The sequence below is a fragment of the Phoca vitulina genome, unplaced genomic scaffold, assembly GCF_004348235.1.
Source record: "Phoca vitulina isolate PV1807 unplaced genomic scaffold, GSC_HSeal_1.0 scaffold3, whole genome shotgun sequence".
Classification (NCBI taxonomy): Eukaryota; Metazoa; Chordata; class Mammalia; order Carnivora; family Phocidae; genus Phoca; species Phoca vitulina.
This window is the reverse complement of record NW_022589706.1, coordinates 84,445,000-84,459,334: the sequence shown is the minus strand read 5'-3', so window position 1 is coordinate 84,459,334 and position 14,335 is coordinate 84,445,000. Positions and strand designations below refer to the sequence as shown.

The window sequence follows — 14,335 nt, the reverse complement described above, 5'->3', positions numbered from 1 at the left end:
AAAGTAACTTACCAATCTAAAGGCAAAAAACCCCCCCATTTAACATGAATTAATATCTAAAATTATATTTATTATGGCTTTCACAGTATAGTACTAGGATTAAAAGAATGGAAATATACCCCATCTCTCTATATAAAGAACTAATTACTAGTTATTCAGATAGAAGGTAATTTTGTAATTATTTGTATTCTTTATTCAATATTTTTTTCAGGGATAGCGCTTCCCAATTAGGTATTCTGTTCATTAGCCAAGTGGCCCCTTATTTCCCTGATCCTACATCTCAGTATAATTGGTTCCATCCAGGGTCCTATTCCCATCTCAGAAATAAGATAGGAATTACCTGCATTTCTTTTTTTTTTTTTTTTTTGTCCCGAAAGTCACAAAATCCTTAAGTCAGAGGGACCTTAGGATAAGCTGATCTGTAAAAAGACTGCTGCAAGAAGAGAGAAAGAAAACAGAATTTCTAGGGGACAGAAAGCCCTGATTCTGAGAAGGAAAGGCTGAGAGTCAAAGAAACTGAGCTCCTGGACAAACTTGGTTTGTAATATTAATGACCACAAGCAGGCAACCCAACTTGGATAGCTTTCCTCATCTGTATAACAAAAAGAAACAGAATTTGAATTTTTACTAGGCATCGTAAGATCAAGTCAGAAATATAGATTCCCAAGACTAGCCTGGAGATTTTATTCTAGCTCAGTAAGTAAGGTTGAAGATCACAATCTGTGCAAGTGATTCTGGTGCACAGCCAGATTTGGGAACTGTGACAGATGCTTCAAGTTGATTCACCCAAGACCCAGTCAATGCCAACCCCTTTCTTTCTTGCCTGCCTCTGCCACGAAGGCTACAAAGCTAAGTATTCATTTTCTAACCTTCCCTAAAATAAGGGATTGTCCTTTAAAACAGCTATGGCAAATAACAGGGCAAATCTGTCAGTGCCACCACCCCATCTTTCCTTTCCCTTCTTCCTGTTTTTAACTCGGACTTGATGTCTACAGGCATAGAAGTTCTCCTGTTTCTAGAAACCAACACGCTAAGGATGGTAGACTAAGGGAGAGAAAAGACACTGAGGACATCTGGATCCACTACATCTACCTAAACGTCTTGTTATGTGAGAAAAATACCACCTTTTTTGTTTAAACCACTATTAGCTGCTTGCAGCCAAAAGGGTTTCTAAATTTAACTGCAGTGAAAGAATAGATGATCTCAAATATACAGTTCAGATATAATTTTAAATAATTTTAATTTTAAATAATCTAACTGTCCAGGGAAGGATACTTTTCTACGGCATCCTTGACTTATGGCTATTTGGATTCTGATATATAATTTAAAGACATCACTCAGAAAACTACCACAGATTCACCAGTTCCCATTCTTTACATACATTTTCATTCAGTTCAAGAGTGTGTTTTTGTTAAGTTCAAGCTTACAAGCTGAATTAAAATGAGTATATGATATGGAAACCCCACACTAAAATGACTACATAACTTACATAATTTTTAAACTAATAAATTTAACTACATCTTGGTTTAGGAAGGTCAGAAAGACTAACTACAAGACTATTCTTCATGCATCTTTCTTCATCTTCCCCAGCCTTCATCCTAATTTACCCATTTGGGAAGAGAAAACATAAGCTTTAGTATGTATTCCTACATATTATATACACATATATTATCTTCTGAGAGCAGCACTAAGAGGGGCTCACTTAGAGAAACCAGTGTGGCATTCTATAGTGAGTAGGGCTCTGGCTGGAATAGGAACTGTCCCAAGGTTGAACAATATAAAAAAGAAAGTAGTGGCTAGCAAAGCATATACCCAAATGGACCCTCCTATTTTGCCCTTGACCTAACTCATACTAAAGACAACTACTGCAGAGGCATGAAATATACCAATAAATATCGACTGAGATCCCCGTCATGACAAGGAACACAGCTATGCAAGATAGATGGTTGGGTGGCTAACTGAATAGGTGAAGGGGAAGGGTTCAGGGAGATGCTGCAAAATACCACAATAAATAAAGCAAATAAACTGCAAAGGTGAGCTAATTTCCGGTTTTTCTATTAGGCAGTATCATCTTAAACCTTCATGCAAATAAAAACCTGACTGGAAATGCACTGATTTTCAGCCATGCTCTGGTGAACTTTCCATTCAACCTACCAGTATTTGCTGGGTTGCTGCTGGCTGTAGCCAGGGTGCCAGTGCGGTTTCGGACGAGATTATCTTGGGCTGACGGAAGGCCTGGAGTTGACCACGAGAGAGTACTGCATCCTGAAAGACTCTGCTGCTGGTGGTACTGGTGTGACGGAGGAGGTGGCAGCGGTGATGGATGACCGATGGCTGTACTGTGACCAGAAAACGAATTATCTCTGACCGGCCTGACAGTCGGAGCATTCTGTGAGGTAAACATTTGTTGCCCATACGGATCACCAGCAGGCAGAGAGGGATACGAAACACTAGGATACGCAGCATTAGAAACAGTTGACATAGCATAGTGACCACAAGTAGAGGGAAATCCCTGAGAAGCAACAGAAGAGTTGGCAGAGTACATGGCTGGACTACTGTAGTGATTCACAAAAGGGGAGTACGGCTGGGAGGCACTCGTATGCAAATGGGATGCTGACGATGCGGCACCCTGGAAAGATCCCGGAGTGGATCCCACAATATGAGGGGCAGGAGGACCCCTGCCATACATATGCTGTGCTCCTGGTTGTTGGTTTGCTGTATTAGGAGTCACCACATTTTGTGTCGGTACCGTATAGAGACCAGAGTAGTAATCACATTGGCTATCCAATGGCAATGAGGTCATTTTCCCAGGTCCTTGAGGATAATGTCCTGAGGGAGGAATATAGTTTTGAGGATGCACTCCATACCCTGATGGAATCTGCATTTGACTCTGTGCTGGACCTGAAAAAGAAGAGCAAACACTTATAGGGATTGGCATGGAGGTAACTAATTTTTTAAGCAAAGTTCCCATCAAATGTTGCCCTAATTAATTTACTTCTCCAAAATCCCAAATTGTCACAAAAGATATATACTGTTATAGACCCACTGCGGTAGCTAGCCTCCAAGATGGCCCCAGTGATCCCTACTTCCTGATATTCATACCCTTGTGTAGGAATTCACACCCTCCCACAATATACCAAGACTGATTTGTATGACCAATAGCATGCCGGAGAGGTAATGATGTATCACTTTCAAGATCAGCCTAATCTTGGGTGCTGGCTTCCCTCTCTTAGATCACTCAGTTTGAACAAAGCTGCCAAGTTGTGAAGAGCCCTATGGAAAAATCCATGAGGTAAGGAACTGAACTCTGTGGCCAAGAGCCAAAGAGAAACTGAGGCCTGCCAAGAACCACATCAGTGAGGTTGGAAGCATACCCAGTAGAGTCCTGAGAAAACTACAGCCCCAGCTGACAGCTTGACTACAATCTCATGACATCCAAAGTCAGAACCACCCAGAGAGGCTGCTCCCAAGTTCATGTCCCTCAGAAACTATGAGATTAAATATTTGTTGTCTAAGCTGCTAAATTTGGGGGTATTTCATTACGCAACAATAGATAACTAGTATACCCAGTACAGACAAAGTGCAAGCCTTTTTTATTAGCTTTTTTTAAACTATAAAAGTAACAATATACCGGTTGTAAAAAACAAACAAATAAACAAACAATGAAGAATATAAAGTAAAAAGTACAATTCCCCCTTTTTCCCTGGTAGCTGACAGCCTTCTTCCCACATGTAGCTATTACTTAATGGCTTTTTGTGTATCCTTCATGACACAGTTCAGCAGCCTGCTCTTCTTTTACTTAATGTGTCCTGAATATCCTTCTGTTAGCATATATAAATCTTCACTATTCTTCTAAAAATCTGTATAGTATTTCATTAGAGAAGTAACATTATTTCCTAAATCTCCTTGATGATTATTTCAGGGAGTGAACTAATTTATATCTATGAGGTCAACCTCTGTGATGAATCTGTAGGATAAGTTCCTAGAAGTGAAACTGGGAGTTCAAAGGGTTTGTGCTTTTAAAATTGACAATTACTGCCAAATACCTCTTCAAAAGTCTATCAATTCATACCTCCTATGAATAATGCTTAGGAATGCCTCATCTTCCCAACATTGAGTAACATTTCAATCCTTGCCAATCTGATAGGGGAGAAACATTTCAGGTTGTAGTACTTAACTTGGAGTAATGCTGAGAATTTTTCCAAATATTTCTTAGCTACTTAAGTGTCTTTCTCAGCTTTTTTTTTCTCAGTGTCTTTCTCAGAATTTTTCCAAATATTTCTTAGCTACTTAAGTGTCTTGCCCTTTTCCCACAGGGTTGTGCTTTCCATAATGATTTATAAATGTTCTTGTGTATTAAGAAATTTAACCTTATGTTATTATTATGTACTACACATATTTTCCCTCGGGTTACTGTTTTTTGACCTTGTTCATTTCTAAATCATAAAGAGCCTTCCCTATTCTAATATTATATAAATATACACTCATGTTTTCCTCTAATGCTTTTAAAACTTCCATTGACATATAGTCCTTTCTTCAATCACCACAGAATGTATCTTTTATCAATACCATTCAAATTAACATTAATCTTAGTATTACTTTTGTTAATATTATAAATCTCATTAAACATATTACATTATGTACCACTCATTGTCCCTTGAAGTAAATGGTATCATTATACCCACTTTACAAGTTAGGTAAATGAGGCACAGAAGTTAAGTCCTTTAATACAGTCACATGCTTAGAAGTAATAGGACTAAGATAAATCAAGTAACTTGGCTCAAATCCATGCTTTTAAACAATGATCTGCCACCCATACTATACTAAATTAGCCCAGAAAATGGTCAATCGTCCCAAACAATGGAATTCCAATCTTGTTCCCAACTAAGGGCAATCTTTATCCTAGAATCTAATTTTCCTATGTTGTGGAAGGAAATCGTAATTTGTGCCATACCTCATATGAAAGGATAACAAAAAAAATATTCACAAGCTTTTTCAAGTTCACTGATACAAAGGAAGTGCCATATTCCTTTCAAATATTCCTTGCTATAATAATGTATAAAAATAGAAAACATAAAAATATAAAAATACTTGTTATGAAAGATCTATGAATACAGCTTATCTTTCCTTATTCTGTTTTCAATTTCTACTCAATAATGTAGTGGCATCTCAATTTTGGTCACATAAATACATATTCTATGGCAGAAAAAAGGTAACTTATGTAATCAAACTGTTAGGAAAAAATAACATCCATACTTTTATAATTCCAAGAAGTATACAAAGAACCCAAACTCGGTAACACTGTTTTACTGGGTGTATAATTTACTTTTCTTACAGGATATTTTATATGGTCATAGTTCACCTGAAAGAATTTATTTACGGGGGCGCCTGGGTGGCTCAGTCGTTAAGCGTCTGCCTTCAGCTCAGGTCATGATCCCAGGATCCTGGGATCGAGTCCCACATCGGGTTCCCTGCTCCGCGGGAAGCCTGCTTCTCCCTCTCCCACTCCCCCTGCTTGCGTTCCCTCTCTCGCTGTGTATCTCTCTGTCAAATAAATAAAAAAAATCTTAAAAAAAAAAAAAAAAAAAAAGAATTTATTTACTTAAAAGGAAAAGAGTAGATACGAATCTTTCATTAACATGCCAAAAAAAAAAAAGGTGAAATGTTCTCCCCACTCCCCCCCCACTTCCTTAAATATACAAAGATGGTTTGCTACTCTTGACTTCAGTCTCAGAAAACTCCACACTGGTAAGACTTTATCAGTGAAGAGAAGAACCAAGTCAGAATTAGATAAATCTATTTAAATATCTATCCACTTAATAAATAGTGTGGCTCATCCATGCTACATGATCTGAAAACAGGGAAATAATCATCAATATGTCCAAGCTACCCAAATGTCATTCTTCTAAAACTAACAGGAATGTCGTATCTAGATGCTAAAATTTATCAGAAGTGAACTAACCACCAGACGAACCTTTTTACTTCTCAGTCCATCAAAGAAGGTACTTATTTTGGGGGAATGTGAAGGTGTGCATAGCTAATTATATGCCGATGCTCACCATTCCTTATTCTCTATCAAGATCTAAATGTTCTAAATGTATGAAAAGTATATGAAAATAATTTGATCAAAATGATAAATGAATCAAGACTCCTTTGGAAGAAAAATATTCCCTTCAAATATTTTAAATCAATTTTCAAAAGCCTCTACTTAAAAAAAAAATAAACATAAGGATCAGCTTAAATGAAAAGAAAATGCTATCTGGGACAAGTAAAATATTTTTAAAAATTTTGTCTTACTGTGACCTAACAAGAAACACATTTTCTTCAACTTTAAAATGTATTAGATAACTCTCCGTATAATACCAAAACTAATATTAAAGTTTTATTTCTTTTGCATATACTAAAACCGAGCCTGGCAAATATTACAAATACATTAAGTTACATAAATCTAAGCTCTTTTATTTTTAACACAATCTGTAAATTATGGACATTTCATTAGTATTAGCAGTTTCATTTGCCTGTATTTCCTCTAATTCCCTCAGTAACTGTGGCAGTTTTAAAACATGGTCCCCAAATTCTTTGATACTGTGTTATTAAAGGGTGAAATCTGTCTACTTCCCTTGAATTTGAGCAGGCTTATAACAGCTTCCACCAAAAAAGACTAGCAGAAGCGAAGCTATGTGACTTCCCTGCTTGGTCAGAGACAACTCAGTTTCTATGTTGTTTGATGGAACATTTGCATGTGGATCCCTGAGCAGCTAGATATGTAGGAAGTCCAATTATTCCACAGCTACCACCATCTGGGGAAGTCAAACCACATGGAGAGTTCACCTTTAGGCACTCAGGTGTGAAGTTCGAGTTTTTGAGTCATTCTAGCCCAGGTGCCAGACATGTGAATAAATGAGCCTTCCAGATCCCAAACTCCAGCCATCAAAACACTTTCTGAGTCTTCCAAGCTGAGGCCCTAGACATCATAGAACAGAGAAAAGCCATCTTGGTTCTGCCCTGTGCAAATTCCTGATCAAGAGAATCTGTGAGCATAATAAAACAGTTGTTTTCAACCATTAAGTTTTGGAATAATTTGTTTTGTAGCAACAGTAACTGAAAGCAACAACTAATTACTATTTTTAAAAGTTCAGAATCCAGGGATGCCTGGGTGGCTCAGTCGGTTAAGTGTCTGCCTTAGGCTCAAGTCATGATCCCAGGGTCCTGGGATCGAGCCCCACATCCGGCTCCTTGCTCAGCAGGGAGCCTGCTTCTCCCTCTGCCTGCTGCTCCCCCTGCTTGTGTGCTCTCTCACGCTCTCTGACAAATAAATAAAATCTTTGAAAAAAAAAAAAGGTTCAGATTCCAGATTCTAAAACTGAAAAACATCCATCTTTACCTAACATAAAAATGCATTATATTCTTAAAAGTCCAGATATCATAGTTTTAATAAGTCTTACAAAAGAAAATGTTATCTTCAAATAAGTTAAACATAATATGTGTATATATGTACAGAGTGCAGTAAGTTGTCTTATTCTATTAGAAAAATAGTTCCTTCCTAGAATACATTATTTGAGAGCTGTAAAGCTTAAGTAAAATATAGAAAAAAACTGAATCAGGTACACTAGGAAAGAATGAAAGAGAAAAAGAACAACTAAGGGCTGAAAACTGGATCTATCACGAGAGGTAAAACACCTGGAATCACATACATGTGCTATAGACCTGCACTATCCAATATGGCAGCCACTAGTGACACGTGGCTACTGCGTACTGGAATAGAGCTAATCTGAATTGAGAAGTGCTTTAAGTATAAAATACACACTGGATTTTAAAGAAATTATATGAAAAAAGTAAGGTATCTCAGTAATTTTTAAATATTGAATACATGTTAAAATGATGTTTTATATATTGTGATAACTGGATAAATTGAAATTGATTTTACTTCTTTTTGCTATTTAAAATTACGTGTGCAGCTTACACTAAATTCCTATTGAATACAACTATAAGACAGAAAAATACAAACACAGAAAGGAGAATATCGGTATATATGAAATGCTTTCAAGCTAGGCCTAAACATTTAAGTTGGACATTAGTAGAAACATTAATTATAAAAGTATTTTGAGATACTACCAAATTTCATTAATGCTGATTTCTTTTTTTATTATTATGTTCAGTTAGCCACTGTATAGTACATTAGTTTTTGATGTAGTGTTTAATGATTCATTAGTTAATGCTGATTTCTAAAAAAAAAAAAGAAAAGAAAAGAAAAGAAAAATATCTGGCCTTCTGGGGTAATTTAGATGCATATCTTTTTTTGGATTCAAAATGGCTCTGCAGGGACGCCTGCGTGGCTCAGTCAGTTAAGCATCGGCCTTTGGCTCAGGTCATGATCCCAGGGTCCTGGGATCGAGTCCCACATCGCAGAGCAGGGAGCCCGCTTTTCCCTCTATCCTTCCCCTGACTCGTTCTCTCAATCTCTCTCTCCCCCTGCTCTCTCAAATAAATAAATAAAATCTTAAAAAAAAAAAAAAGCAAAATGGCTCTGCAGCATATAAGACTGCTGGTATTTTAATACTTCTAATATAGAGAGAGACAAAGGCTGTGGAGGAAAGGATAAACTAGTTACATATGTGGATGGTCAAATTTTTGAAAAATAACTCTAGAAGTGTTTCTCTTATTACAAATGTTACATAAAGTCACTGCAAAAAGAGGTACAGGAAATTATCAAATAAAAATCATCCATAATCTTATTACCTGAGATAACTGCTATCGATATTCTGATGCATAGCTACCCAGTAATTTCTTCTTGGATTTATCTAACTAATTTAAACAAAAGTAGAATTATAAGGTGCATTTTTTAATGATTTGCTTATGTAACCTGACTTGAATATCTTTCCATCATGATTTTTAAATGTCTGAATAATATCTATTATACAAATTTACCATATTTTAATCACTTTTCTATTTACCGCCATTTAGGTTGTTTTCCATTTTTTTAAAAAACATTAAACCACACGATGATAAATATATTTGTAGGTAAGTCTGTGTGTTCATTCATCTTACTTTCCTGAAAGTTATTTCCTGTCAGTTACAATTTTTGGGTCAAGTCCCTAACTGGCAGCTTAACTGTACAGACAAAGGAGAGACACTGAGATGCTCAGTAAAAAAAGGCAGGCAGAGACCAGATTCAAAGTGGTCCCAAAAGTTGAATTTAGCAGACAAAGCCTTCAAAGCAGCTATTATAAATATGTTCAAAATTAGAAAATATATTTAAAGAATTGAAAAAAAATATCATCAGTAAATGAACAGATATACCAAAACAGAAATGAAAACGATTTTGAAAATGAAAATATTCAAAATAAAGCTGAAATAAGTATGTTAGATGGCTTCAACAGTATGGCAGAAGAAAGAATCAATGAACCTGAAGACTAACCAATAAAATGATCTAACTTTGGGGCACCTGGCTGGCTCAGTCGGTAGAGCATGCGACTCTTGACCTTGGGGTTATGAGTTCAAGCACCACGTTGGGTGTAGAGCTTACTTAAAAATTAATAATAAATAAATAAAATGATCCAATTAAAAAAGCAGAGAAGACTGAAGAAAAATAAAATTTAAGAAACCTGCAGAACAATATGAAGCAGTCTAATATTTATGTAAGTAATAAGGGTAGTAGGTTGAACAGTGGCCTCCCAAGATACATCCACATCCTAAACCCCAGAACGTGTAAAAATGATTTTATATGGAAAAGGATGAGTATTATCTTTTATGACAGAAGACATGACTAAGGTAAGGATCTTGAGATTATCTGAGTGGGTCCTAAAGGTCATCACAAGTATCTTTATAAGATGCACATAAAGAGAAGACATACACATTGAAGAAAAGGCAATGAGAGGATAAAGCAGAGAGATGCGGCCAAAATAGCGGGAATGTCAACAGCCAACCAAAAGCTGGAAGAGGCGAGGAAAAGATTCTCCCTTACAGAGAGAATATGGCCCTGCCACACACCTTAATCTCACACTTCTTGTCTCCAGAACCGGAAGAGAATACAGTTCTGTTGTTTTAGGCTACCGGTTTGTAGTACTCTGTTACAGCCAGCCTAGGAAACTCATACAGTAAGGATACAGAACAGCAATTCTCAAAGTGTAGTACATAGAACCCTGGTAATACTGGAGACTCCTGGGAGATCCACAGGTAAAAACTACTGTCATAGTGTATTAAAATATCTGCCTTCTTTACTGTGTTGACATTTGTACTAATGGCACAATAGCAATGACGGGTAACATGCTGGTCCTGTGGCATAAACTGAAGCAATGACACCAAGCAACACTAGTAACTACCATATTCTTCACTACCATGCACTCACAGTAAAAAAAAATAAAAGCCATTCCCCTATTCAACAATGTTCAGGATTTACTAGCTACTTTAGTAAGGCAAGAAAAAGAAATAAATGGCATACAGATTGGAAAAGAAGAAATAAAACGATATTTACAGAATGACAGGATTAAGAAAATAAAGAAAGAAAAAGAAAAAGAAAAAGAAAAGCCTGGAACTAATAATAAGTGAGTTTATCAAAGTCACAAGATAGAAGGTCAGTATGTAAGAGTCAAATGCACTTCTCAAACTCAATAATGAACAAACAGGATTTACAATTTTTTTTAAAAACAATACTATTTATAATATCACCAAAAAGTACTTAAAATATAAATCTAATGAAATATGTGAAGGACCTATATGCTGAAAACTACAAAACACTGATGAAAGAAATCAAAGATTTCTTTAAATAAATGGAAGGATACACTATTATTTGTGGACTGAAAGATTTGGTATTAAGATAAATTATCTCAGTTTTGATCTTTAAGTTTGATGCAATCCCGATACAAATACCAATAGGCTCTTTTATAGATATCAACAAGCTGATTCTAAAATTTCTATGGAAAGGCAAAGGTACTAAAATCTCAAACAAAAACAAAAACTCTGAAAAAGCACAGTGGGAGGACTCCTATTGCCTAATTGCAAGGCTTGCTTTATCTGCTACAATAATCAAAAAAGTATGGTACCAGTGAAAGGACAGACATGTAGAACATAATAAAAAGTCTGGAAATAAAGCCACAAAAATACAGTCAACTGATTTTTGACAAAGATGTCAAGCCAATTCAATGAAGAAAAGATAGTATTTTCAACCAATGCGACTGCCATAGTCCATATTCAAGAAATGAATCTCAACACATGTCTCAGGTCTTAAGCAAAATTTAAGTCAAAATGAATCACAGATCTAAAAGTAAAATTTAAAAACTCCTAGGAGAGGGCGCCTGGGTGGCTCAGTTGGTTAAGCAACTGCCTTCGGCTCAGGTCATGATCCTGGAGTCCCTGGATCGAGTCCCGCATCGGGCTCCCTGCTTGGCAGGGAGTCTGCTTCTCCCTCTGACCCTCCCCCCTCTCATGTGCTCTCTCTCATTCTCTCTGTCTCAAATAAATAAATAAAATCTTTAAAAAAAAAAAAATAAATAAAAACTCCTAGGAGAAAATACAGAAGAATATGTAGGTATGATTAAGAACAGAAAATATTGAGAAAAGCGACTTTATCAAATTAAAAACTTTTGCTCTACAAAAACCACCAAGAGAACTATAAGACAAGCTACAGACAAGGAGACAAGTATTTGCAAATCACATGCCCAATCATTTATATCCAAAATTTATTAAGAACTCTTAAAACTTGGCAGTTAGAAAATAGACAACCCAACCAAAAAATTGGCAAAAGGTCTGAAAATAGAATAACCAAAGAAGATACAGGGATGGCAATAAACATATACAAATCAGTCTAGCTGTATTACATGTATCATAACCTCACTGAAGGATGTTGAGGCAATATATATACACAGATGGACAGATGTAGATATAATTACAGAGATGTTTACATACATAATTTAGTAGATACATATGTATCTCCTAACTCTGTCTATTGAGAAAGCCTAGCAGCAGTGATACGCCCATAGCTACGACCACATCCGGGGCCCAATTCTCAGTTTCTAAATACCATGCCCCAACAAAAGAAACCAGGGCTCCTTGGACAAAGGACTGATTCTAGTGCTGGGATAGGGCAAGGACAAAATGGGAGTATCTTGTAGTGTCAGAAAGTAGGGAAGCAGTCGAAAAAAGGGTGGTGCCAGAGAGACACAGGAGACAACCTGAAAGAGATGCCAATGGCCAAAACTGTAACAATCTGAGCAACAAATATAAATAATGATAGTACTAGATTATAATATTCATGAGCCCACAATATAAATGACTGAAAACATTTTAAAATGGAAAAAAAGGGGCAAGTCTTCCTTACGGAAAAACTCCAAATAATATATGTAGAGTAAATGAGGGAAAGAGAAAATTACCATTAGAATTCCACAGTAAAAATCACTGCAGGTGCAAGCCACTGAGGAATGTAAAATTAGCGGATGAAATTTTAAGAAGCAACAGGATATTAAAGTATCTCCCCAAGAATATTTATAAATTACTGTGATGATTTTAGCATATACCTACAAATTATTTGATACACCTCACTGTAGAAGGTGGAGCTTAATTCTTTTATTTTTTTTTTGAAGATTTTTATTTATTTATTTGAGAGAGAATGAGAGAGCGAGAGAGCATGAGAGGGGTGAGGGTCAGAGGGAGAAGCAGACTCCCCACTGAGCAGGGAGCCCAATGCGGGACTCGATCCTGGGACTCCAGGATCATGACCCAAGCCAAAGGCAGTCGCTTAACCAACCTGAGCCACCCAGGCACCCGAATTCTTAAATTCCCCTTCTGTTGAATGTGGGCTGAAGTTACTCCTAACAAACAGTAGGAAAAAAAATATTAATTTTGCAGTGGAGGAACTTGGCAGCCCCTATTTATAGGACTGAATATGTCCTCCCAAATTCATATGTTGAAGCTCTATCCCCCAATTTGATAGTTTTAAGGTGGGGCCTTCAGGAAGTTAGGTTTAGATTAGGTCACAAGGGTAGGACCCTCATGATGGAATTAGTATCCTTATAAGAAGGAGAAGAGATCACTCTCTCCTCATGCATGCAAAAAAGCCGTGCAAGCACACAGCAAGAAGGTGGTCATCTGCAAGCCAGGAACAGGGTCTTCATCAGAACCCAACCATGACGTCTCTCGGATCTCAGACTCTCAGATCTCAGACTTCTCATCTCCAAAACTGAGAAAATATATGTCTATGGTTTAACCTACCCAGTCGATGGCATTTTCTCATAGAGGCCTGAGCTAAGACATTCCCTCAATCAAGTGTTCAAGAGATTAACATGACCAGTAATACAACAAGTTGATACATATAATCCCCGATATGATAAGTAGGGCACTTCACCTCTGTGGTATTCTTCCTAAAAATTCATAAATTCATAAAAATTCCTAAATTCTTAAGACTCCACCTCAGCCTAATCATGGGAAAGCATCAGTACAGTGAAGAACTGTCTACAAAATAACTAACTGGTCCTGTCAAAGCCCTAAAAAACAAAAAGACTAAGAAACTGTCACAGATCAGAGGAAACTAAGGAGACGTGACAACTAAATGCAACAGGATATCCTGGAATGTATCCAGGAACAGAAAAAAAAAATGGTGGAAATGGTATAGTTTAGCTAATGGTATTTCAGCAATGTTAATTTCCTAGTTTTAATAAATGTGCCATGATTTTGTAAGATGGTAAGACACGAGAAGATGTAATACTTTAGAGGAAGCTGAATGAACAATGCACTTTCTGTACTATCTTTGCATCACTTCTGCAAATCTAAAATTATTGCAAAATAAGTTTTTAAAACATCAGTGGAAAAAAGTGCTGGCAATGACTTACTAAATTGACTGTATGACACAATTTTTTAAGAGATTTTATTTATTTATTTGAGAGAGAGAGAGAGAGTGCACATGCACAAGCGAGGATGGGGGGGGTAGAGTGTGAAGAGGGAGGTAGACTCCTCACTGAGCAGGGAGCCCGATGCGGGGCTCGATCCCAGGACACTGAGATCATGACCTGAGCTGAAGGCAGATGCTTAACCAAGTGAGCCACCCAGGCACCCCTGTATGACACTATAGACAAATGACTGCACCACACATAACCAGAGTGATTTTCCTAAAAAGCAATCTGGTTATGTTATTTCTTTGTTTAAAGCTTTCTAATGGTTTTTCTTGCCATCAAGAAAAAATCCAAATTCTTTAACATAGTCTGTAAGACAATGGGAGCCACGATAATCCCTCCCCCCCACTAAATGTCCATGTCCTAATCACCAAAACATGTGAATATGATACGTTACATGGCAAAGGGAGTTGAGGTTGCAGCTTGTACTAGGACTGCTAATCAATCAGCTG

General features: G+C 36.9%; 1 protein-coding gene across 4 annotated transcripts in view; it reads right to left on the bottom strand.

Moving 5' to 3' along the window:
* The window catches only part of SEC24B (SEC24 homolog B, COPII coat complex component), an 87,701-nt gene that overhangs the window by 64,572 nt on the left and 8,794 nt on the right, over nucleotides 1-14,335 (bottom strand). For all 4 annotated transcript variants that reach the window (XM_032400985.1, XM_032400986.1, XM_032400987.1 and 1 more), the window contains exon 2: nucleotides 2,155-2,901. In XM_032400985.1, the coding sequence (XP_032256876.1) occupies nucleotides 2,155-2,901 (747 nt within the window). The remainder of the gene's footprint in view (nucleotides 1-2,154; nucleotides 2,902-14,335) is intronic.